Here is a 26,366-nt window from a genome sequence, read left to right on the forward strand (position 1 = left end):
GGTGCACAGGGAACATCTGGCCATTAGGGAGGGGAGCCCTGCTAGTTTTTCATATGACGATGATTACTTAACAACGTTTTCTAAACAACTGGGGTAACCAGCCACAGATCAGAACATATATCAAAGGCAGATGTTGAGAAGATTTTTATAGGATGGTTCCCTGCTCTCGCCAGTTGAGTAAAATGATGGTTTATCAGGCATCAATGTTGATTTCTGGTAGTGTTAGATTTGGTTCCAGCGTGCAGTGTATCAAATGTAGAAGCTCAAAGCTCACTGAGCATGTGATCTTATTTTGTGTTAGGAAAGAAGGCTATGAAGTGACCCTGTTAGGAACGTAGAGCGGTCCGGGTATCCAAGCAGCTGCTCTCTAAAGAGATGTTTTACTCAGTGTTTATAGCTGTGACCATGAGAATTAATAAAGTAAAGCATGCCTACCCTATTTCAATTTACATTTCGAGACACAAAAAGCTGATTTTTAAAGCTCAAACATTTGATTTTAATGCATATGAATTTATTTAACAACAAGAGTTAGCTCTAGTACAGACTTAAAAATATTCCGTGGCTTCCCAAGTTTGTAGTAGCTATCCTAAGACAGGAAAACAATATTCCAAAAAAAAAAAAAAAAAAAAAAAAAATCAGTCTAAAATGATTTTTTTAAAAAGAATTCTAAATCTAAGAAGCCCTGAACAAAACTAGATTTCTCTAACCAGAGAACAGAGGAATACAGTATTTGAGATTAAAAACCAGTAAATCACCTAAGAACTTAAACATTAATGATTAGGGACCATTCATGAGATATTAGTTACAAGCACAGCACTAATGTCTTTAAGTGCTACATTACTCAGATCTAGCTGGTGGGCTTTTACTTTTCCTGGATGGATTTTAACTAAATAGACTTTAGACATTTGGATATAGATAAATGCCTAATTCAGTAATTAGTATTTTAAAACTGTGAAACCTTTTAAGTTAAGTGGTCTATTAATTAACTACCAATTATCTTGTCTGACTATCATACCAATAGAAGTAAATTACCGACTAGCTATTTGACAGATTTAGTCCTTCACCATGCAAAATTTCTTGAGAACACAAAAGGCCTGGGGTTAAATGCTTTTGCTTCCCCCTTTTGGTTAATCAGGGATCAATTTCCTGCTCACGTATCAATGCCAAATGCAGCTCTTTGGTCCAAAAGGAGCTACAGACAAAACTTTGTTTTTCAGAAATGGGAAGCTAAGGTGTTGTTTTGGTTTGGTTTGGTTTGGTTTTTTTTTTTTTTTTTTAAAGATTGCTCTTAGAAAACAACAAGTGAAGCAATATCGCTGTTTTAGGGGAAACATGGGCTTGCAGGTCCCACGTGGAGGCCTGCTTTCCATCCTTCACTGGTATCAGCGAGGTGTTTCCCAGCCTGTGCATCTCACCCAGATACAGAGAGCACCTAGGTGAGCAATTTCTCTGATCTACGCCAAAGTTCAAGTGCCCTGTACTGCATACATTCTCACGTTCTTGTCCCCAACGGTGAATGTTGCACACCAGGTTAAGTTGATTAGAATCTACCCCAAATCTGTCACTTCCTGACTGGTGACCAAGAGAAGATTCCCAGGAGAGCTGCTGGTGAGAGACCACTGCAAGGTGAAGTGTCAGAGCAGACTGGAGGGCTGTGAAGAATAACGCCAAGTACCTCCAAGGCTTCTAATGGGTATGGAAATGGGTCTGAGGTTAAGGAACTAGGAAGGAGCTGCAGGAGGAAGCCTCTCCCTGAGGCTGGGCCACTGGGAAACATCAATGGTGGCCATATAGTCAAATTGAGCTGATTCAAATCGGTCTATCAACACCAGCCTCCTCAGGGTTGCTAGCCTCATACCAATGAGCTGGGTTAGTATGTTATGGTATAAAGATGAGGATACAGGCGGGGCAGGGAGAATGGAAAAGTTGTGGAGGAGAACAAAAGGAGATATAAACAATAACGAAGGGGAGCCAGCCTCTGCGAGATCCCGTCAATCTTACACTGCTGGAATTAGTCCAACATAATGCCTGCCTACCTTTTGAAACTTCAGAAGCCAGACCCATGCAAGCACTCTCTGAATGGGTTCTCTTCTAAATATTTAAGCAGAAGCCTAGCCTATACTATCAAACATTTATTGAGGAATTATGAGTAGCGTTCTTGTCCTGGTGGGGTGCGGGGGGGCAAGACACAAACAGACATCTGTAGCAAACTGCCTGCAGACAGCTTTCCATCTACTGGGGGCACTCGGGGCATGATGTGTCGAGAGTTACACCAGAGAGCATGAGCTACGCACAAAGGATGGGGTGACAAGAAATGCTGCGAGAGACCAACGGAAAGAAGAGACAAGTCATCTAACTGCAGCTTCATGAGCAAATGAGGGGCTGGACAAGATGATCTCTGAGCATCTTTTCAGCTCTGGTATGCAAAAATGCCAGAAAGGGACTGGACCGGGGATGGAAGGTTATATTAAGAACTTGAGCCAGGGCTCAAAAGATAGGTGGAGCCGAGAAGAGGGCCCTGCAGGCAGGGGGAGCGGAGTGAGGAATTAAAGTCTGAAGGAGCAGAACCCATGGCTCTTCAGTGGAGAGGTCTGTGAGGTTTCCAGTTCATTGCCTGTGACTTTAACTCTGGGTCAGGAGCAATGTGCTGTTCATTGTGTTATGATAACAGACATCAACTGCCACTTAAAAGTCTGGCTCAAGATGATCTGTTCAAACGGCTGAACAAATTCACTTATTAAAGTGGTGTATGGGGCGACTTCTTTTCCCCACCCAGATACAGTAAAAAGACATGCTGGTTATTTTCTCTGGAAGGAAAAAACAGCACATGCCAATACATCTTTGGACAGTTACCATGAACATTTTCACCTAAGAGGGCTACTGGGAGGGAAGCTGAATTCAGGTGGTTCTTACACCACCTAACATCGCCCCCCCCCCAAAAAAAAAATCACTGTAAAAAATTATAGTAAATCTTCTTTTACATTGTAGTTGCTAGATTTCTTCTTAAAGGGTTTGTAAGTTTTGGCAAGAAGTCAGAAATTCCAACTCTAAAATGAATTTTCTGACTCAATTTTGAAAATAAATTCTTAAGTTTAGATGCTTAGGGGAGAAACAGCTGGAGAATTCAGGAGCCTCCCATATTTTAATATGAAGTGACGTCATTACTGTCAAGGCTTCCAAGAACTCCCTAAATGGTATTTAAGCAACATCTCAAAGCAAAGTGAGGACTTTGGGAAGGTGGTATGTTCCTCCTTGGTATCTAGATTCAGTGCCACAATATATTTTTCTATTGGAAACTTGATTTAATGTTCTCCTTCTGTTAGAAAAGTATACCAACTCTATATCAACTAATGTGCATTTTCAAAGCTAAAGCTATCGATACCAACATACTCTGCTTAGCCTCTTTTAACAGGACGTCTAGCAAAAGGAAGCTGCTTTCCTAAGTATTTAACTGCAAATTGTATGGGGTTTCTTTAAAAATCTGGTTATATCCGATACCATACAATTCAGCAAAGTAATCATGCAGAGAGAGTAGATATAAGACAGTAAAATGTCAGAGCATTTCGTGTAGGCAAAAGTTCAGAGTTGGGAAACCACGCTTCATCTCAGTCAAAGGTTATTGGCAAAATCAATCCTGGGGTCTGTGGTTTGTCACCAGCCTCCTGATGGCTGGGTATCTGTTTAAGGAAGACGACTTGACTGAAATCAGCTGGAGTTTCTATGGCAGCTTTACACTTACCAGTCTTTACACAGGAAAACTACAGTCCACCTGCAATTTATGTATATCCTTAATTTCAAGCGCTGGTTCTGTTTTACTCAGAATTATAAACACACAAGATTCCTGTTAAACGCTACTGCCAAGTTTATTCTGCCGTGCTGGTCTTTACTCACCTGATCCACCCCTTTGCCACTTGCTGCCTGTTCTTGTGGACCCCTTGGCACCAAGGGCTTCTATTCAGCTCTCTAACCCCACCGCACACAACACCCTCCCCCCCCATACATGTGAGCGCAGACACAGACACACTTCAAATCCTCCCAACTGTATTTCGCCATCTCCTTACTCATTTAAGACACAGATACGAGTTATCTCACATCACTTATATGTCCATTTCTAGAGCTTTGGGAATGAATTAAGTACACTTCTGTTGAAAAATAAAACATGAAAATAAACTTCTCCCAGGATGAAAGAAATAGTTTAATGTTCAAAGGGCAACAATTTGAATAAGTACTTCTAAAGCCAGATTAAGTTTTTAAGCTGTGGCTAAAAAATTAATGAGGTTTAACGTGACCTATTTAGGAGAAACAGTTCTTTGGTACATTCTGTGAGAAGGCTAAGCTGCCTATGGAAAACAACAACAACAAACAAAAAACCTATTTCTTTACCCTTTCTTTATTGGATCCTACCTGCCTGCAAAAGTAAAGGGGAGATACTGTGGGGAGAAGAAAAGTGTAACATGGGTCACGAGTGTACTGTGAGAGTGGAGAGCTTCACACCTGCCATTATGGATGATATAAGCCCAGCTGGAAACCTGGGGTTAGTCTGGTCCCCAGGGCAGAGGGTTCTCCCTTCTCATCTACTCAGATGACGTAACAGCTCTGATGGTTAAGAGCTGATATGGTCTAAGTCGCTGCTTTGGCAGGTCTCTCGAGCTCCCCGTCCCCTATTACAGGGACTCTAGGGTCCTATCAGGGAGAATTCTGTTCTCCAAAGAGATGCATCTTCTCAGCTGAGAACGTTCTGGGATGTACCCCAATAGGACAATGCCAGAGACTCCGGGGGTGGTCAACAGAAGGTAAGTGACTGCCAGGGTGGCCTGACCACTCCCGCTGGGCCACAAACGCTGATCTCAGAGTCTTTGGCACTTTCTAAAATGTGGCTGAGCAGTCATTTGGAAGCCTAAACTCTGACTTTAGAAATTCATAAGAACAACCAATGTTTTACAAACTCAACAGAAAGTAAAATAAATAAACCCAGGGTTTTATGCTCCCTCTTGTTATTTTTATGGCAATCTTTCAAACTAGTTCAAAATGTTCACTCCTCTACCCTCTCCAGAAATACTGGATTGGGGCGGGGGGAGAGAAAGAAAGAAAACAATGATTTAATAGTAAGCAGCATACACTGTAATTCACCCGGAGGGAATAGCAAATTGGAAGGGAGTTTGTGGTGAAAGTGTGCAGGTGGCTTTCAGGCTGGTACTGAAGTCTCGCTCTTTCCCAACCTCCTTGCTAAGGAGGGCCCAGTATTAAAAACAAGGATGTTTATATTTACCCAGAAGTGCGCGTGGCAATTGACCATCATGGTTCTCTCGATTAGCTCATCAGGACACTCCAGCAGGTGATGCCCAGAGACCACGCCGGCATTATTGACCAGGACTGAGACCTCGCCAACCTCCTTGCGGACCCTTTCCGCTGTCAGGTAGACATTCTCTCTCTTTCCCACATCACAGGTGTAGGTAAAAACCTGCAAGTTACAGTGTGGCAGAATTTCTTCCTCACCATTGCCAGCTGTCCTCAGAAGTCCAGATGAAGCGGAGAAAAAAAAAAAACACAACAGAACAGAGAAGGATGGGGGGTTGCAAAACGTGAGTCATGTGGCCATCAGCAGGACAAAGATCATACAAAACAAAAATACTACAGTGAGCTTCAAATTTCTAACACCGTAAGGCTTGCCAATGACTGAACTTACAGCTGCCTTCCTCCCCCCAAAAGTCTTTGGGAATTACAGCAATTTACTGGATAACTTTGCTTAGGGGAAAATCATGTAATTGTGACAAGCCCAATGCAAGTCGGACCTCGAGGGATCGGCTTCCTGGAGCTAAAGACACCTGGAATGAACTGATCTCAGCTCCAAGAGCAGCAACCCCTCCTCCCAAACACACACGCTATACACACTCCTCTTCTGGGAGGAACAGTGGCCAAAAGAGGCTCTTACTTCAGTACCAGTACCCTTCAAGTGGAAGCTCACCTCAAGGCTCACAAATCAATACTGTAATTAATTATCTGAATTCATCCAAAGCCAAGAAATAAACATCAGGCGTCTCATGAAAAATTAAGAGTCACATGCTGGTTTGTTCTAACTGGAGTAGTTAAATTCCTCTAAAAAGCACCCTCACATAAATCAAGTTTACAGATAAATATGCAATTTTACCACAAAAGGAACCCAATCCAAAAACCGAAATCTCTTCCCTGGAAACAAATACCATTCTCTTTCAGGTTTCCACAGAGAGCACAAAAATCTGTATTTTGCTACCCTCATACCAATGTTGAAAATGTACCAGATTTGACCTTTGATTTTTCTGACCTAAAAATGCAGGTGCCAGTAATTTTGGTGACAAATGATGGCTATGGGGGAGGGGTGCTGCTCAAATTAATCTTCTGGATATAGTTAAATGTTTTCCCTGGAAATGAAGAAGTGCCAAAAAAAAAAAAAAAAAAAAAGCAAGAGCCATTATCAACTCTCCTGGATCAATACTTATGGTTGGTGATGGTCTCCGCTTTGGCTAAAAAAAAATCTCAGATTCAGGTTAATAAATATCCAGAAATGTAGACTTTCCAAAAGTTACCAAAAAGATGGAATGCATTTTACAATAAGGCTTAAATCCTTCAAAGCGTTTTTCCTTAAGAGACGAGGTATCTTTCAATCAGGCTGAGTACGTAACTAAAGTACTGACTTATCTCTAGTGAAACAATGTAATTATTTCCCTCTGGCTAAAGTTAGAGTGAAATCATCAAATGCTGCCCTAGTTTCTGAGGTTCAGACCTCAGGAACCAGCACACATGCACCACCAGTCCACTCTGAGAACAACTTCGCAAAGACACTAGTTTCCCATTTCTCTAGGATTCAAACTGGTAGTAACAAGTTCCCTTGCCTGCCTTAGCCCGAGGGCTTCCGAAACCCCAGAGTCGTCCCCTAAAGGACAGGACCTCCTTTAAGACAAGGTTTTGGCGCACTTTCTCCCTTCTAAAGCAGAGGTGATCATGTTCCTTTATCAGGGGGCAAATTCCACTCGCAGAAGACAGGGCTGGGGCGGGAGGGGGGTGTTCTCTTCCTCGAGACCCAGGTTGACAGTGACAGTGGGGTTTCGGGGCTCTCCGGGGAAGGGCACGCGGGGGTGGGAAGGGGCTTGACCCAACAATGCTCGGGCGCAGGTCCCAGTTACCTTGCAGCGCCGCGGCGTCCGCCGCCTCCAGGTCGCGGTAGATGTGGCGCACCATGCCCGCCGTCTCCTCGTTGCTCTGCGTGTTGATGTCCCAGAGCACCAGCAGCGCCCGGCGCCGGGCGAACTCGAGCGCGAAGAGGCGACCCAGGCCGCTGCCGGCGCCCGTAATGAGGCACACCTGGCCCGCCACGCTCTTCTCCTTGGGCCGCACCAGCCAGCGCGCCGCGGCCAGCACGAACGCCCAGAGCACTTTGAAAGTGACCACGAAGAACTCCACCACGATGTTCATCGCGACGGCCGGGTCTCCGCAGGAGCCCAGCGCCCGCGTCCGCGCCCACCCCGTGCCGCGCAGCCCGGTTCCCGGCCCCGGGGCGCTTGTCAGAGCGGCCGGGACAGAAGGCAGCGCCCCGCGCCCGCCCCCGAGGTGCCCGCCGGGCTAGAGTGCGCGGCGCCACTCCCGCTCGGGCTCGTCGCGGTGGCCCCGGGCTGTGCCCGCCGCCGCAGCCACCCGACTCGGCGCCTCCTGCCGGCGGCCGCCCGCCCGTCCCGGAGCGCCCGCCCCGCCGGCCGGTCCCGCTGCAGCGGCGGTGACAGCCGCGAGTTAGGCGGCGCGCGTGGCTCTCATGGCCAAGCTGCCGCCGCCCGAGCGCCCCCGGAGCCGGCGCTGCGGCTCCCTCTCACCCCGGGGGAGGGGCGCACAGCGGAGACGGCACGGGCCGGCCGGCCGCCGCGGAGTTGTCAACTTAACCCAAGTTGCTAGAGGGTGGGAGAGTGGGGTGCGGGGCAGCGGGAACGCCTGGAAGGGGCGACTCGTTCCGCGCAGGCGAGCGCTCCGCAACGGCTTGCAGCTGCCTCCGCGGTCTCGTGTCCCCCTGCCCTGCACTCCCCGCGGCTGTCACTCGGGCACCGGGCTCCGGAGCACAGCGCCGCTTGCAAGTCGGAGCGCTCCCGGCCGCCTCTGAGAGGGCTCCACACTCCGCGCTATATAACCCGCGACCGGGAAGAGCCGGCGGCGGCATCGGCCCTCCCTCCGCTCGGCCTTCCCCGCCCCCGGGCGCACCCCGCCCCCGGCCCAGCCCCCAGCCCGCCCGCCCGTCGTCCGCCGAACCGCGGCGGGGCAGCCCCTCTCACAGGGCCGTGGCTGCAGCCTCCAGCCCTCCTCGCACCTCCCTTCGCGGTTCACGCCCCCTGCCGTGGGGTGTCCCGGCCTCCGCCTGCCAAGCCCGACGGTCGGCAGTGCCCCGGCCATCCTCCTCCGGCCGTCGGGTCCTCGCTTGTCCCTGACTCGTCACTTTGGTTAACCAGGGGGCTCTGGGCGGCCCCGCCTGCGATCAGGCGCTGCAGAAGACAGCCCTGCGGGCTGAAGGAACGAAGAGAAGGACCTCAGCAGCGCGGCAACCGTCGTGCCTGTCTGCCACTAGGGTTGGGAAAGAGCCGAGAAGGCGATCAAAAGCCGGAGAGGCTTAGAATCGTAGTTGGTCCTTTGGAAGGTGGGCCAAAGGGCTCTCACTTTCCCCGGCTGGAATCACCACCACCGTGGTTCCCTACAGTCTCGGTCAAGTGTTGCCCTCCCGCCGGACGGGCAACGAAAGTGATGCATGCCGGGATTTGTAGTTCGCGCCTTGTTGGCGTGTCATTTGCAATATTACTGGGTAGAATACGAGCCGTATTCTGTCAACGCAGCCTAGGGACTAGGACCCCAAATAGTCTAGGCGTCAGCACTCTTTGCTCTCATCGTATTGATTAAAGAGTCTAACCAATGCATTCATTTTTCCCATAAGAATTTTACTCGAAACTTGGTCGTACGACGCTGAATCAGGAAGTTCTTAATTCTGCGTCCGCAAGGCGAATTCTCACTTCTGAATTCTTTTCTGGCTTATCCTGGGACACCTATGAGTCGTGGGGCTTCACGCTCGCCGACTTTAAGTGGACAGCGCGCATGCGCTAACTTCCTCTTTCCCGGCTGGAACCATGGAGGGCGCAGAGTAAGTTGCTCCTCGTCTTCTCCAGAATCCTTCTCCATCCCCGAAACCAGAGACCTTTTGTCTCCCTTTCCCCCGGTCCGATTGTAGCATGTACTTTTGCCAGCCTATATGGGTGTTTGTGACGCTGTGTGACACTAGCGGTGGTCTCAGGCTAAGATGAGATTCCGGCGGCCTTGGGGCGGAGGCTTTGGAAACACCAGGAGCAAGGTGTGAGCGCTGAATGTGTGCGGGACTGACCAGTTGTCCAGTTTCCCTTCTTTTCAGGGAGACTCAGAGCCTCTGAATTGGGTTCTTCCGTGGCTGCTGTTTGCCCCAAGCGTCCCTGCCCCCCGGCCTTTACTTACAGCATGTGGAGTTTGAGGCTTGAACCGGGGCGGCAGTTGAGGTTTTGTTTTGAGATTCTTACACCTTTTTAGATTGATTGGTAGTTCGCTGTCATTGTCTTGCATCAGTCGCATATTTTAGCTGTCTGTATTTTTGTTGTGGGAGCCTGGAACTGATGGTAGATTAAGTCTGAATTGACTGTTTTTGTGACTCTTGGTCTGTGTTGAAAGTAGGGTAAAATGGCCCAGAAGTTCCCTCAAATCTGTTTCTCGCAACAGGGCGTGCTACGGCAATTGAAAATACATTTAGAGCCACAGGCATTAATAGCGTTGAGACAGCGTTTTAGATAGAACAGGGGAATGCTGCGATGCTGTGAGCGTTCGAACTATTAATGTTAATGTTTTGTCTGGCAGTGTCAAAGAGAAGAAAAAGAAGGTTCCTGCTGTGCCAGAAACCCTTAAGAAAAAGCGAAAGAATTTCGCAGAGCTTAGGATTAAGCGCCTGAGAAAGAAGTTTGCCCAGAAGATGGTAAGTAAGTTTTTTTGTGGCATCGGTTGTAGCATCTCTCTTTTAGAATGTCAGCACATGCTTTTGTGGAAAAAGGTTCAAGGGAAGGGTTTATACTTAACTGATAGTGCTAATTTTGAGTGGAAGCTAAAAAGCAGATGAGTAACTGGTGTTGGTTTTCAGCTTCGAAAGGCAAGGAGGAAGCTTATCTACGAAAAAGCCAAGCACTATCACAAGGAATACAGGCAAATGTACAGAACTGAGATTCGAATGGCTAGGATGGCAAGAAAAGCTGGCAACTTCTATGTACCTGCGGAACCCAAATTGGCATTTGTCATCAGGATCAGAGGGTGAGTTCAGTTTTTATTGGCTTCTGGTTTTAAAGAGAGAGGTACCCAATCCTAGGGAAACTTCACGACAGGAGCAAGGAAATAGAAATATTGGGGGTGGTAAGTAGAACAGGGGTTTTGTTCTGTTGTTTTTGGTTTAATGCAGCTGCACCTGCAGCTTATGGAAGTTCCTCAGCTGGGGGTCACATTGGTGTTACAGCTGACACCTTCACGGAAGCTTGTGGCAACTCCACACCCATAACTCACTGAGCAAGGCTGGGGATCAAGCCTGCATCCTCACAGAAACAACATCAGGTCCTTAACCTGCTGAGCCACAGTGGGAACTTCCAGGAGGAGTTATTTTAGTTAGTTAGTTTGTCTTTTCAGGGCCATACCTACGTCCTATGGAGGTTCTCAGGCTAGGGGTTAAATAGGAGCTATAGCCTCTGGCCTACACCACAGCCACAGCAACGCCAGATCCGAGCCTCACCTGTGACCGCAACTCACGGCAACGCTGGATCCCTAACCCACTGAGCAAGGCCAGAGATCGAACCTTTGTCCTCATGAATGCTAGTCAGATTTGTTTCCACTGAGCCAAGACGGAAACTCCAGAAGGGGTTATTTTAATGGTTGGTTGTTAAGTACTGTGCCCAAAGCATCTGTCCATTTCTAAGTGAGCACTTAGAGATTAACCTCAAAAATGTACCCCTGTAAGTTCTGTAACAAAGATGTCTGCAAAACTAGGGAGTAATAAGAGGGCCAGGGAAGCTTTCAATTTCAAAGGTATGTGTCAAAAGACAGTTTACTTGGTGGGGGAGGTAAGTTGGGAGCAGGGATAGGATCTAGCCTGCGTGCTTATGGCAAAATCAAGAAAGTCAGTTGCCCTGACATTGATGATCTAAGGAAAAAGTGGTCTTTGTGACATGAGAGAATTCCTGTTTAGGTGGGACTTGTTGCCCAAAGTTATAGTGCTTTCTTGTCGTTTATTAGTAGAGATTATGATAAAAGCTAAATGAATTTTTTTTGTTTTATCACTGCAGTATCAATGGTGTGAGCCCAAAGGTCAGAAAGGTGTTGCAGCTTCTTCGCCTCCGTCAGATCTTTAATGGCACCTTTGTGAAGCTCAACAAGGCTTCAATTAACATGCTGAGAATTGTGGAACCATATATCGCCTGGGGGTAAGTAGCTTTTTGATTTCCCTTTGGTGGATTGGCTGTGATAGCAAGATGAATTTAGGTGTTTTGACAGGGAGAGTCTTACGTGGTCATTTATACTTTTTTTTCTAATATTTAGGTATCCAAACCTGAAGTCAGTAAATGAATTGATCTACAAGCGTGGTTACGGCAAAATCAACAAGAAGCGAATTGCCCTGACAGATAACGCATTGATTGCTCGTTCTCTTGGTAGGATTTGTCTCTTTGGGGACAAGTTACTATATTATTAGTTAGTTAGAAAAGTTAGTGTGTTAGATAAACAGTATTTTTGGCATCTTATAGCCTAATCTCTCACTACTGTGAACCTTCCTGTACTGCCTACAATGTTTATTTAAAATGGAAGGCATGATTTTTTTGAAATGTACCTTTGTAAATAAAGCAAGGTATTTTTTTCTTTCTTATGTTACTCTACTTCTCTTTCTGTCGAAGCCTATAATTTGAATGCCTTAACGTTGAGTACGACTTTAATAACCTTTAGATACTTTTGAAAATACTCAGGTAAATACGGCATCATCTGCATGGAGGATCTGATTCATGAGATCTATACTGTTGGAAAACGTTTCAAAGAAGCAAACAACTTCCTGTGGCCCTTCAAATTGTCTTCTCCACGAGGTGGAATGAAGAAAAAGACCACCCATTTTGTAGAAGGGGGAGATGCTGGCAACAGGGAAGACCAGATCAACAGACTTATTAGAAGGATGAATTAAGGTGAGTAAACTGCATCCTGAAAAATGTTTAATGCTGGAGGAAAAGTACTTTAAATGCCAATCAGGGTTTGGCTAAATTGGCAGTATTTAGTGAGGGGGGAGTCAGTCATCTTATATGATCATAATTGATTTGGTTTCTCCTTTTTGAGGACATTTATTGAGGGAAGAAAACTTGGTTTTTTTCCTACTTAAAAATGGAAACTGAATTGGTACTTTGTTATAATTTCCTGCTTTGTATTAATCCTTAGTTAATTAAGGTGTTTAATAGGTGTTTTTTTTCCTTTCAGGTATCTCCATGATTATTTTTGTAATCTGGTCAATTAATAAATGGTGACTGCTTTCAAACAGAAATGTGTTGCTGTCTTGGTGACTTCGTTATCTTTGCTTTGCTGTCTCTTAACATGTGACAGATCTTGGTGTGACAAAATTAACCAGATCAAGAGCCTGTTGCATGAAAAACTTAGGGTCCAGTTTGTAGCCTGTGAAAAAACATTTCTTTTAGTTTATTAGACTTTCCTGTATAAAAAATTCTAATTTTTCACCATCGAGTTTGGCTAAACGGGTGTATTCTAAGGAAGCCTATTTTACAGGCCTTTGTGTATGATTTATAGATAAGACAATAGAGGTTCAGTTTACAAATAAAAATAAATTCTCTTATTCCATTTTCTCAGGCTTTGGCTTGCCTATAAAGTAGAAAGAAAATACCCCCCTCCCTTTTTTCTTTTTAACGGCTGCCCCCTTGGCATATGGAAGTTCCCTGGGCCAGGGAGCAAATCCACACCCCAGCTATGTCATTTTCTTAATGCATTTCACTTTTTGTGTTTTTGATTTGCATTTCTACCCATAATCAGGTGAGTTTTTAATGATTTCATTACATATTTTGTATATCATGGAGGAAAAAATGAATCTGTGGCCATGAATGCAATTTATTTGGAGCACCTAAAGAACTCAAAACTAGTGAGCAGTAGGAGTTCCTGTCGTGGCTCGGTGGTTAACAAATCCGACTAGGAACCATGACGTTGCAGGTTCAGTCCCTGGCCTCGCTCAGTGGGTTAAGGATCTGGTGTTGCCATGAGCTGTGGTGTAGGTTGCAGACACATCTTGGATCCCGTGTTGCTGTGGCTATGGTGTAGGCCAGCAACTACAGCTGTGATTAGACCCCTAGCCTGGGAACCTCCATGTGCCAAGGGAAACAGCCCTAGAAAAAGGCAAAAAGACAAAAAAAAAACCCCAAAAAACTAGTGAGCACTCACTGCGGTGGCACAGTGAGTTAAGAATTTGTTGCAGAGGTGTGGGTTAAAGGATCTGGCTTTTCAGCATTAGTCACAGCTATGGCCCAGATTTTAGTCCCTGCCCTGAGAACTTCTCTATTCTATGGGTTCTTCCATAAGATTTAAAAAAACACTTGAAGGAGTTCCTGTTGTGGTGCAGTGGTTAACGAATCTAACTAGGAACCATGAGGTTGCAGGTTCTGTCCCTGGCCTTGCTCAGTGAGTTAAGGATCTGGCGTTGCCATGAGCTGTGTAGGTTGCAGACGCGGCTTGGATCCCGTGTTGCTGCGGCTCTGGCATAGGCTGGTGGCTACAGTTCTGATTAGACCCCTAGCCTGGGAACCTCCATATGCCGCGGGAGCGGCCCTAGAAAAGGCAAAAAGACAAAAAAAAAAAAACCTCTTGAAATACAAAGTTAATACTGTATAAATAACATTCCCTGTGAATTTTAGTGTATCATTTCACTTAGGTTAGCAAACCTGGAAGTTTTAAGTGTGGAGTGTAACATGAACTGCATGATACAAAAGTAAATTTTGTGGTAAGGGTAAAAATTGTGCCAAGCGTATGATGCACTGTGAAACAGATGCTCCCTTCTTTTGACAGTATTGCACCAGAATCACTACTTTTATTATTTGAAGGTTGTTAGACAAATGTATTCTAAGAATTTCCTAAATTCTTGGGTCTTGAAAGCTATTTCTGGATAAGTCTAGGATCAGTGAATCTTGGAGGGAGGTCAAGGTTATTAGTTTAGAAAACTATTGTTACATGTATACATGAGTATAGCAGTATTTTGCAAAAAATGTCTGAATGGAGCAATGTATAAAGAAATTACATTCATCTCTAGGTGATGCCTCAAAGTCTTAAATTCAGAAAATACCTGTTTTAGTCTACTGCTTTGGTAGGTAAATAGCAATATATCCCCAGTCTGTACATCCAGTGTTCAAAAAGGTAGAAGTGGCTCGGAAGAAAATACCTGATTATTGTAATAAAGTTGTTTAGATGGCACATTGCTAAATACCAGGGGGAGGGGTGGGGAAAACTGAATGTAACGTGTGGGATAGTAATAGAAGTGGCATTCTGTATGTGGATGGTGGTGTTCAACAGTGCTTTTTTGTTTGTTTGTTTTTTGTTTTTTAAAGGTAAAGAGCAGTTTTAGATCCACAGCAAAGTGGAATGGAAAGTACAGTTACCATATACCCTCCTGTCCCCAGACACCCCCTGTCACCATTGAGTGGCACATTTGTTGCAGTCCATGAATGTTGACCCCTCACTCCAAGTAGCAAAGCTTGGAGCTGGTAGGAAGGTTCTGTAGAATAAAAGGTGTTTGGGCTGTATGTGTCTTCTGCACATTTGCTTTCAGTTCTGGAAGTTGTGCTCTGTCCATACAGTTTGCAAATGGGGCCAGACGACTAGTGGTGAGAGAAATGGAAGTGGGGAGGAAGCTGGGATGACAGTAGAGAACCAAAGCGGTGGGGTTTAAATATAAAGAACCTGCTGTCAGGTTCCTGGGAACTGAAGTGGGATCTTCTGCCTTCATCACAGGATTATGAGGACTAAAAATGAGCCTGAGGATATTTATGAACTACTAACCTGTTGAAATGCAGCTTAATACTTATTTTACTTAGAAAACTTACCTACAAGTGGTGTCGCTTTCTACAAGGGGCGGTCCTCGTCTACTAGAAGGCTGACCAACCTCCGATCACAAAGTCTGGGCCAGCCAGGTTTTCCTTAGACAAAAATTCCCACGTGTTTTCATTCATACTCTTTAAAGTTCCAGTCTTTCCCCTAGCTACCCTCGTCTTAGGTTGCACTCTGTTCGTTGGTAGTGTGTTACCTGGGCTTGCTTATCTTTGAAGGTTCTTTTTTGGTAAACTAGATTGAGTGCTAGCCCTGGAGCCAAACTGAATTCATATCCAGCTTCTATTTAAAAGTTTGGGGTGTTAAATTGCTTTATCTCTTGTTTCTTTACCAGCAAAATGGGAAATAGTGGTACCTAATTTCATAGGATTTTAGTGGAATTAAATATGTCAGGTCATGTGAAATGCCTAGGGCAGCACCTGGCCCAAGATGCTAAGTAAGTGCTCTTGCTGTGTAACTTGAGCACTTAACAGGGGTGTACAAAGGAAGACAGCCTCAGCTTTCATGTGTTAGTCTAGTGGAAAGATAGCCTTTTTTTTTCTAACATTTATTTGTGTTACAAGGTGTGACAGACTTGCGTCATTGCAGACCACCTCCAGGGTAAGATTGACACCTCCCCCACCCAGCTTTTAGCACTCTCCAGCCAGCCAGGACAGCACTCTCATACACATGCCTCCCTTTTCTTGGACAGTAAACTTTGAGTCAGGCCTTATTTATTTTTTTATTCTACCCTGTACCTGACATAACATATAGGCAATATTTGTTTCCTATTATGTAACAAATTACCACAAACAACTGACTTAAATTTACTGTCATTTTAACAGTTTTGGAGGTCAGAGGTTCAGAATCGGTTTCACTGGGCTAAATCAAGGTGCCCGCAGGCCTGCCTGCCTTCCAAAGGCTTTAGGGGACAAGGCTTGCCCTCGCCTTTCCAATTTCTAGAAGCTGCTTACATTTCTTGGCTTGTGGCCCTCCCTCTAACACTTCTGTGATTATTTTGGGCCACCCAGATAATCTAGGATAATTCCCCATCTCAAATTCCTTAATACATCTGCAGTCTGCATAAGGTGGCATATTCACAGGTTCTGCAAAGTCTGCATAAGGTCATATAGCCCTGTAGGGCAGGGATATTTGAGAGGGCCTTTCTTTGATCTTTAACTTATGGCTCCTAGCTATCTTTTTTTCTTGTTCCTCAAAAATGGTAAGTTTCTATTGTAGGGTCTTGGCATTTGGGAACTTGAGTCAGAAACACAGCCCTGAGGTCTACATACTTGGATTCTTTTTCATATTGGAAAAAACTTCTCTGGCACATCTCTTCATTTAACCCTGTTCTGTTTTTTTTGCATAGCATCTGTTACCATCTGTAATAATTTTTCCATTTACTTGATATCTGTTGCTTTTCACAGCCACTCCTCAAGATTTGAGTATATATCAAATTTGGGTCTTAGCCTCTATTCTAGTACATAGAACAATTCCTGGCTGCATTGCAAGCCTTTTGCTTATTTGATTGAGTGAATCAGACCTTTTAGGGGCAGTAGCCATATAAAAATTTGCATCTTCAGTGTTGACACGTTTTATCCCTTGGGTGTTTAGGTGGGGAATAGTGAGGAGGAGTAGGGGCTGGAATAGGGGTTATGGAGATACACAACAGATACAAAATTTTATATATATATATATATATGTATATACTCAGGAAAAAAATGAGTTTTATTATGCAGGGATATTAGTACATGAAAACCTGTTAGCAGAATCTAGGAGCTGGTTCCTGCTGTGAGGATAGGAAGCTGCACAGAGGAGGGAGAATTGGGCACCTGGGGGCAGGGCAGCAGGATCCAGGTGTGGCATTGGAAGAGTTTCAGTGGGGGGTGTGATATGATAGCCAAGAGGAGGATACGGCAAACTCAAAACAGGCCATTGAATAATAAACATTTGATCGAATAATGAGTACTAGTGTACTCTTAATCCACATAATCCTGGGTGGGGGGTTCCACTCGAGTACAGCCTCAGAGCTGAATTCTTAGTTGGTTTCAGGATGGGCCCCATACTTTCTCCCCTCAAATTCTCCATGTGATTTTTAATGTGCAGCCTGTTCTATTAGGTAAATACACCACTATGCCCATTCTTTAGGTGATGGGCTAACTCCCCCCCCCCCCCCGGGTCATACAATGAAGTGGTGGAGCTAGTATTAGGTTCCAAGTCTGATTCAAGTTGGTTTTCTTAACCAGAAGAGCTAGGAAAGGTTAGTATCAAGTTTAATGAAAACAGGTGGTGTGCTGACAGATTAAGGAATCTGGGGGCTTCGCCGAAACCCTATTACCAGGGCTAAACCTGCAGCCCTAGTGGATGTCAAGAAATGAAGACAGGGCTTAGAACTATTTGGCAAGAGTATACAGAGGCTAAGACGCCCCTGTGCGAGCCAGGCTGCTAGGCTTCCTAGCCAGGGAGGGGCCCCGCGCCGAACCTTTCACCCAGAACCTAGACAAAGCACCGAACGAAGAATCCGGGCGGACACGGTGAGCGACCTCGGATTACGTCACTTACCGAAGACTGCGCTAGTCAGGTATTGCTGGTCCAGACTCATCAGTACTCTGGAGAGCCTGGTTAGTTTGAATCTTTAAAATGCAACCCAGAGAACTGAATCTCGCCGACCTTGTCCAACAGCCCATTGCCCATCCTATGTGTAGTGCGTGGCACCACTTTGATGCCACACTGACCTTGTGTCACGACAGCGCCCTCTTCCCACCCAAACCCCTGCAGCGGTGACCCCGAAGGCGGCGGCACCCTGTAGTAGTTGTCCATTGAGTCCCAGCGGCCTCCCCGCCGCCCAAGCACCATCTTGGCACGACTCTCCGACTCTCCGCCCGGCCCCCTGCCCGAGGACGGCCGGGGACAGCGCAGAAGACACCCCGGAAGCTCCGGGTGCCTGGCAACCGGCGCGCGTAGGGCGGGCGGGGCTGCAGCCGCTCGCCAGGCCGGGCGGAGCTCAGCTGCCGCGCTCCCGAGCGTTGCCGGGCTGCCGGCCGCAGAGCATGTTCGCCCCGAGAGCGGCGCCCGAGCGAGCGCGCGGCCGGCAGCCCCGCCCCGCCGCCGCCGCGGCCAGCCCCGCGTCTCGGCCACGCCGGGCCGGTGGCTTGGCTCCGCGCCGGGCGGCCGCTGGCTCCCGCGCTGTCCGCTGCCCCCGCTGCCCCCGCTGACCCCGCTGACTCCGCGGCCGGAGCCCCAGACCTGGGCGCCGCCGCCACGGGCCAAGCAGGTGAAGAAGCCACTCCCCTCCACGGCGGAGCTGCGGGGACAGTGAGTGAGGGTCCGGTCCCAGGGAGCCCTGGCCAGGGACGGGCGGAGGGGCGGAGGGCGGAGGGGCGGTGGAAGGGAGGTGGGTCCCGGAGGTCAGCGGGTACGGCCCTGTCCCAAGAAGGGGAGCTAGCCTAGTGATGCAAACGGGTCGCCCGCGTCGCCCGCAGGATTCTTCTGATGCACCTCAAGGGTAGCTGGCGGGAAGGCCGGGTCTGAGGACCTGACCGGGTCTGAGGACCTGACGGAGGCTGCAGCAGGGTCAAGTGAAGGAGAGAGATGTGGGTGACGCCAGGGGAAGAGGCCTGCCGGCCAGATCTGTGCCTCCCCACACACGCAGGTCGTGGTCTGGGCAGGCACACACATCCACCCCACAAGCAGACCCATTCTTATTTATGGACCACCCTCCGGCCCTCCCAGGGTTAAACTCCAGAGAGGATTGAATGTGTTTGTTTTCTTCTTTGACTGCCACCGCATCTCCCTTCCTCTCATACCTGCCCCCAGCCAGGTGGAGCAGGACTTGGGACAAAGACCATGTCCTTCAAACAGCTCCGGCCCAATTTTCATTGCCACTTTTCTTTGTACCATTTCTGATTTACCTATAATTTGTGTGTCTTACTTTTCTCACGAGGGGTTAAAAACACTAGAGAAAATTTGTGTGATGCAGGGAGTCTGTTCTATCTACTGTATGGGTCATTTTCCCCTGCACACTTTCTGGGGTCATAGGGAAGCTAGGGAGCCTCTCTGTAGACACATTCAGTTTTGTAACCATTTTCAGGGAATTTGTAGTGTGGAGTACAATATTCCCCACCCATCATCTTTATTAACTTTTTATCTCCCTTGTTAATGGTGAGTTAAGTCTCCCATTACAATGGCATTTCTTCAAAAATACTTCTGACATTTGCTTTTTTTTTTTTTTTTGTCTTTTCTAGGGCCTCACCCGCAGCATATGGAGGTTCCCAGGCTAGGGATCCAATTGGAGCTGTAGCTGCTGGCCTATGCCACAGCCACGGCAATGCCAGATCCTTAACCCACTGAGCAAGGCCAGGGATCGAACCTGCAACCCCATGGTTCCTAGTTGGATTCGTTAACCCACTGAGCCATGATGGGAACTCCCCGACATTTGCTTAAGTTCTTACATTTTTGAAATGACAGTATAATACGTTAGTACTTCTCATCAAACAGCACAGAAGTATATAGAGTTGGAAGCGAAAGCCCTCTTTAGTTTCTACTCCTTCACATTTTGTGTGTGTGTGTGTGTGTGTCTTTTTAGGGCTGCACCTGCTGTATATGGAGGTTCCTAGGCTAGGGATCAAATCAAAGCTGTAGCCCGCCAGCCCACACCACAGCCATGGCAACCCCAGATCCGAGCCACTTCTGCAACCTACACCACAGCTCATGGCAATGCCAGATCCTTAATCCATTGAATGAGGCTGGGGATCGAACCAGTGTCCTCATGGATGCTAGTCAGATCTGTTTCTGCTGTACTACGAGGGGAACTCCCTCTACTCTTTTACTTTCTGATACTCCGTAAATTCATTATGTGTTCCTTCATTCTCTTTTCATTTTTTGGTTCATCAATAGAATCATAAATGAATTTTTTTAAGAAGTTGCCTCTTTCACATCAGAAGATATGGAAAATACCTTTCATATCAGTTTACTTAGGTCTTCATTGAACATTTCGTAGATGTGTCATATAGATGGATGATCATATGGTACAGAAGCCTCATAACCCATGTAACCATCCCTCCTCAAGACTGGGTGCGATTTTTCCTCATTATAAACAGTGCAACTGTGAACAACATTCTTACACATGGGAACACTTCTATAAAGTGAATTCCTTGGAGCAGAATTGCTGGGTCAGATATATGTACCTTAAAAATTCCGGTGGAAATTGCCTTCCAAAAAGCCTTTACTGATTTACATTTCCATCAACAGGCTGTAGTGAGAAAAAGGTGTTTATTATTATTTTAAAAAAGCAAATCAGGGAGTTCCCGTCGTGGCGCAGTGGTTAACGAATCCGACTAGGAACCGTGAGGTTGCGGGTTCGGTCCCTGCCCCTGCTCAGTGGGTTAACGATCCGGCGTTGCCGTGAGCTGTGGTGTAGGTTGCAGACGCGGCTCGGATCCCACGTTGCTGCGGCTCTGGTGTAGGCCGGCAGCTACAGCTCCGATTCGACCCCTAGCCTGGGAACCTCCATATGCTGCGGGAGCGGCCCAAAGAAATAGCAAAAAGACAAAAAAAAAGCAAATCAATAGCTCTCACTTATTGAGTGTTGATTCCATGTCTAGCACTGTGCTGAACACTTGACATGCATTTCAAAATTTCATCCGCACTAACCCTATGAGAGTCAGAGGCACTGTTATTTTCTTCGTGACCCCATGGCTATGCAGCTACAAAGGGCATAGCCTAGATTAGAATTCAGGTTCATCTAACTGCAGTGTTTGTGTTCTTTGTTAGGTCTGGATTCCTGGTCAGTAATTGGAAATTGTTTTTCTTTTTTTTTTTTTTTAGGATTAAATGAGATTATGTCTTTGGTGTTACAGTATTATTAGCCGCCATAGTTCCTTTCTCTGTTAACTCCTATAAAATTGGACATGATCCAGTGCTTCCTGTGATTCTGGTTCCAATCTCTGGCCTTAATTCTCACCAGTAAACAGATGACTCTTAAAAGCTTCCTCTCCCATCCAAACCTCTTGTCCTCAATGTTCCTGTAGCTTAGGTCCAGGTTATATATCCCTACCTGAATGTCCTGTGCTCCTTTTATGGAAAACTAAAGTGCTTGTTGCCCTCCAGCTCTGAACAAGCACTTTCTCTGTATTTATTTATTTGCTTTTTTTAGGGCCGCACCTGCAGCATATAGAGGTTCCCAGGCCACGGGTCCAATCAGAGCTGCAGCTGCCAGCCTGCACCACAGCTACAGCAATGCCAGATCCAGGCCTCATCTGCGACCTACACCACAGCACATGGCAACCTCAGATCCTTAACCGGGTACGTGAGACCAGGGATCAAACCCATATCCTCATGGATACGGGTTGGATTCGTTTCTACTGAGCCACAATGGGAGCTCCCTTTTCTCTGAATTTAAATCATCGTCCCAACAATTCTCCTGGTTCACAGCCTCAGTCATCTTTGACTCTTTTGTTCTTTGCTGAACCTCCAAAATTCAATCGTCAGCTTTGTCAAAGTCTCTTGCTCTAATTTAAGCACTCTGAACTACTCAATGTAACCTCTCAGCCTGGCTCCAGTCTCTGCCAGCTTAATCTTTCTAAAGCATAGCTGGGAATATACCACACCTCTGTTCGAAAACCTTCCTGCCTTCTCCTTGCTCAAAGAAGAAAATACACTTTGCATTCAAATGTGTCTGATCTTGCCTCATGCTGAACCTCTCCACTCTCTAGAGCACCTTTCACATCTTTATTTTTTCCTGCAGGGCTTCTACCCACATTTCATTCAGCTGGTCTAAATCCTATGTCAATGTCATTTTCTAGTTTCTCCCAAGTCTTTTGTTCAAACAGGGGTTCACCCCTTGTGAAAGTAATATCTCCCTCCTTTTCTTTTTCTTTTCTTTCTTTTTTTTTTTTTTTTTTTGGTCTTTGCAGGGCTGCACTGACAGCATATGGAAGTTCCCAGGCTAAGGGTGGCGTCAGAGCTGTAGCTGCCGGCCTTACACCACAGTCACGGCAACATGGGATCCTTAACCCACTGATCTGGGCCAGGGATCCAATCCACATCCTCATGGATACTAGTCGGGTTTGTTACCACTGAGTCACTGCGGGAACACCAATATCTCCCTCCTTTGAATTCCTATGATGTGATAGACTGTATATCCATCTATCCAGCTCCCTTCAGGCCATCATGGGACACTTGACCTTATATTTGTATGAGTGGCTACCGTTTTTCCTTTTGGACTGGAAATTCTGTGAAGTCACAATTCACAGTTCACATTGTATTTGCCATGCGCATGGCACATAGACTTGCAGATAGTACATGCTTAGTGAAGATATTTGAGTGAGCTAGTACATTCATCCTTGGGAATAAATCATTGCATGGATTAAGGTATTGCTAGCTGCAACAACAGTCCCCGACATTTTAGCAATGTAACTACTTTTTGGGGGGTTACTAGTGAAGGTGCACTTTCATTGACCACTTGTATTTTTCTGTAAGGAATTATCTGTTCTTTAATAAACACTCCCTCAGAGTTCCCTTTCTTATTGATATTGAACTATCTTTGTCTACAAAAGAAATTACATTCTTCTGTTGTTTATGTCATCATTTGAAAAGTTATTCTGGGAGCTTCTGGCCAGTGTGGCAGAGGAAGCTGACATGGAAGAAATGCCATTCTGCTTCTGTATATTTCAAATGCTGGGTACAGTGTATTAGCAGAATTTATGGCCATGTGGCTGAGCTAGGACCCAAGAGGAGGAAATCCCCAGGTGCCGGAGATGAAGGGCTGCTCACACAGGGAGGCACTGTGGAGCATCTGCGGAGAGCTGGAAGTCACAAAGGAGCACTGTTCCAGTTACCATGGCTGCATAACAAACTTCTCCCAAACTTAGTGGTGCAAAACAACCATTTATTGTGCTCATGGGTTCTGTGGGGCAGTGCAGGAACTCGGACAGGGCACGGCAGGGACAGCTCGGCTCTGCCTCACCATGTCTTGGACCTTAGATGGAAGATTGGAAGGCTTGGGGCCAGAATCACCTGCAGGCTCATTCGCTGCTATGTCTGGTGGTTGGTCCTGGCTGTGGACCACAACCTTGGCTGTGGATGTTAGATGGACCCTTTCTACGATGGCCTCTTCCTGTCACTTAGCTTCCTCCCAAAATGGTGGCTAGATTTCAAGGGTGAGTGGAGGAGAGAGAGGAGAGAACCACTGGAAATCATCTTTTACGACCTATCGTTGAAAATCAGTGTCAACATCACATTAAGGGAAGCACACGTGGCAATGGATATGTACTAGTACATCCTTCTTTGGAAGACACAACCTGCCATAGGTACCTTGACACAGAGACGATAACTAGAAAAACACCTACCGTTGGCCCAAGGAGGCTGCAAGGAAGTTTGTCATCCCCTTGCAAAAAAAGAGTCAGCTGCTAGACATTTGAGTGTCAAACCCTGCACCAGCTCAAGAGTGAGGTCTGAATGCTCATTACTGCATGATTCAGGGACCACAGTCTCAGAAATTGGCATATTCACTGGTCTGATACCTCTGAAACCCAAGACCAGGCAGAGAGCAAAGGGAAGCATATGCAGAAATGTGAAAGTTTCCATCGCTCAGGGAACACTGGAGTCCTGCAGATAGCAATCTCTCTAAAGATGAGCTCACAGTCAAAGACTGAAAATAATGTTACGAAATGAACTACAAAGGACACTTGACAGATGCAGCAGATGGGAGATTTTTACTGCAAAACCAAAAAGAATAGACATCTTGGAAAAATGTTTATAATACTCAAGGAGACGAAGGAATGGAAACCATAAGGCAAGAATGGGTCAGTAGGAATAAGAACAGAAGAGTTCCCTGGTGGCCTAGCAGGTAAAGGACCTGGCATCCCTGCATCTTGGGTCATTGCTGTGGTGTGTGTTCGATTCCTGGGCTGGGAAGTTTCACGTACCATGGGTGTAACTAAAAAATAACCATACAAATTGCCAAGATCCATTAATTATTTAAGGTTTGCAAAAATATAATATTATAATACTGTCATTCCCTTATTTATTATCTGGGATACTCTATGAAGGGACACTTCTCTCTCATCATTCATGTGGATAAATACTTGATTCTTTTTTTTTTTTACTTCCTCAATCATGACTTTATTTTTTTTTAACTTAATGAATTTTATTACCTTTATTGATTCTTTTTTTATATGAAAAACAATGACTGGTTTCCAAGTCAAGTTGATTCTTTAGTATCTTCCAAAGATGATGAGTGAGGTGTTGTTTTTGTAAGGTATACATTTAAGTATTATGCATATTTAATATATTGCAATTCATTGCAGTTAGTATTCCCTTTAATGTTTATAGCCTCATCTTTGGTCAGTTGGATTCTCTTCAAGTTGGTGACTACCATGATCGTAATAATCTTAGATTTCTATATTTCTGGGATGAAAAGATGTTCTAGGCTCCTCTTAAACATTTCCTTCCACGGACCTGCAATTAACTATTTCTTTAGGGGCCCTAGCTCTTATTAGTTGAGTTTGTTTGTTTGTTAGGAATGGGGCCATTCCTAACATTATTAGTTTCTCATTAGTATCTCATTATTAGTTTCAGTGGACAGAGCTGGGAAACACATTTTTTTTTTTTTTTTTTTTTTTTTTTGTATCTTTGCCTTTTCTTGAGCTGTTCCCACTGCATATGGAGGTTCCCAGGCTAAGGGACGAATCAGAGCTGTAGCTGCAGGCCTACACCACAGCCACAGCAACACGGGATCTGAGCTGCATCTGTGACCCACACCACAGCTCACGGCAGTGCCAGATCCTTAACCCACTGAGCACGGCCAGGGATCAAACCCGAAACCTCGTGGTTCCTAGTCAGATTCGTTAACCACTGTGCCATGACGGGAACTCCGGAAACACTTTTTAAGAATCTTATACTGATTCTTCCTTCCTTTCTTTCTTAGGGGTTGCTTACCTGTGGCATATGGATTTGATCCCCCAGGCTAGGGGTTGAATTGGAGCTGCAGCTACTGGCTTACACCACAGCGGCGCCAGATCTGAGCTGTGTTTGTGACCTACACCACTGCTCACAGCAACGCCGAATCCTTAACCCACTGAGCAAGGCCAGGGATCACACCTGCCCCCTCATGGACACTGTTTTGGGTACTTAACCTGCTGAGCCATAATGGGAACTCCAGATACTTTCAATTCATACTGAAGACTCATACTTAAGACTTTGGGGTTTAATTTGTCACATTGATGTTAGATCTGTATCTTTTTGTCTCACACTGAAAATACTTGTTCCCATCAGTGCTAATATGAATATTCATTTACTGAGTCATCTTGAACTCTGATTTTTTTTTTTTTTTTTTGGCCATGGCATGCATCAGCTTGATATGGGATATCAGTTCTCAGATGAGGGACTGAGCCCTGGGCCACAGCCTTGAAAGCATTGAATCCTAACCACTAGACCACCAGGGAACTCCCAACCATCTTGAACTTTGAAGTAGATACTGTGTGTTCAGGGTGGCGGAGCGATAAGATGAAAGGAGCTTAGGTCCCTGATAGCTTGGCACCAGCCCTGGGGTGTCTCCAGGCTTTTATTCAAGGGGAAATCTTCTTGTTTAAGCTACTTGGTCTGGATTTTCTACCATTTGAAGCTAAATAATATAGGATCTACCATGGATTTCCAATTTTTTAAAGGATTGATATATAGTAAATGCATTTAACACTAAAATTATATGGAATTTACTGTTGTCATTGGTACAGAAGACCTCTAAGAATCTTTCCTCAAATTACTATGAATATCACTAGTTTTTATCGTACTATGGAATTGTGAAGGTCTCAATTATAGCTCTATTATCCTTTTTTTCAACTTTAGAAAGTGGTTTGGAAGGAGTAAATATATTTTTATGTGTGCTTGTTTAAGTGACTGTTTTTATTTTATTATTTATTTATTATTTATTTATTTTTGGTCTTTTTAGGGCCACACCCACCGCATATGGAAGTCCCCAGGCTAGGGGTTGAATCAGAGCCGTAGCCACCAGCCTACACCACAGCCACAGCAGCACAGGATCCAAGGCTGCGTCTGTGAGCTGCACCACAGCTCATCACAATGCTGGATCCTCAACCCACTGAATGAGGCCAGGGATCAAACCCGGGTCCTCAGGGATCCTAGTCGGGTTCATTACTGCTGTGCCACAACGGGAACTCCTAAGTGATTTTTTAAAAATTGCCTCCAACACACATTTTATATTGTCTGTGATACTTTGTTATGTGTTAATCTGC

The 26,366-nt window shown here is 45.8% G+C and overlaps 3 protein-coding genes across 6 annotated transcripts in view; 2 read left to right on the top strand and 1 right to left on the bottom strand.

The window, feature by feature from the left end:
• RDH10 (retinol dehydrogenase 10) overlaps positions 1 to 8,117 on the bottom strand; it is a 30,312-nt gene extending 22,195 nt beyond the window's left edge. The window contains exons 1-2 of the mRNA XM_021089230.2: positions 7,161 to 8,117; positions 5,270 to 5,505 (exon numbers count right to left, since the gene is read on the bottom strand). Of these exons, the coding sequence (XP_020944889.1) occupies positions 5,270 to 5,505; positions 7,161 to 7,449 (525 nt within the window). The 5' untranslated portion in view covers positions 7,450 to 8,117. The remainder of the gene's footprint in view (positions 1 to 5,269; positions 5,506 to 7,160) is intronic.
• A 994-nt stretch (positions 8,118 to 9,111) lies between these two features.
• RPL7 (ribosomal protein L7) lies at positions 9,112 to 12,574 on the top strand (the record flags this gene model as incomplete). Its single annotated transcript, NM_001113217.1, is given in 7 exon segments — positions 9,112 to 9,145; positions 9,883 to 9,997; positions 10,160 to 10,326; positions 11,346 to 11,483; positions 11,599 to 11,708; positions 12,018 to 12,227; positions 12,514 to 12,574. Coding segments are annotated over 6 exon segments (753 nt in total). The 3' UTR covers position 12,227; positions 12,514 to 12,574.
• Positions 12,575 to 18,207: 5,633 nt separating this feature from the next.
• The window catches only part of C4H8orf89 (chromosome 4 C8orf89 homolog), a 30,190-nt gene continuing 22,031 nt past the window's right edge, over positions 18,208 to 26,366 (top strand). For 2 of the 4 annotated variants that reach the window (XM_085022087.1, XM_085022089.1), the window contains exon 1: positions 18,208 to 18,429. Coding sequence is in view for 1 of the 4 variants with exons in the window: in XM_021089232.2 (XP_020944891.1) it covers positions 23,895 to 23,962 (68 nt within the window). In the remaining 3 variants the exon portion in view is untranslated. Of the gene's footprint in view, positions 18,430 to 21,885; positions 23,963 to 26,366 lie in introns of those variants that run through there. The other 2 variants (XM_085022088.1, XM_021089232.2) reach the window with 2 other exon arrangements.

This window comes from Sus scrofa, chromosome 4 (assembly GCF_054392235.1).
Source record: "Sus scrofa isolate SSC_HxYL_T2T_F1_AM1 chromosome 4, Sscrofa_HxYL_maternal_Yorkshire_Landrace_v2.0, whole genome shotgun sequence".
In the NCBI taxonomy this organism is placed as follows: domain Eukaryota; kingdom Metazoa; phylum Chordata; class Mammalia; order Artiodactyla; family Suidae; genus Sus; species Sus scrofa.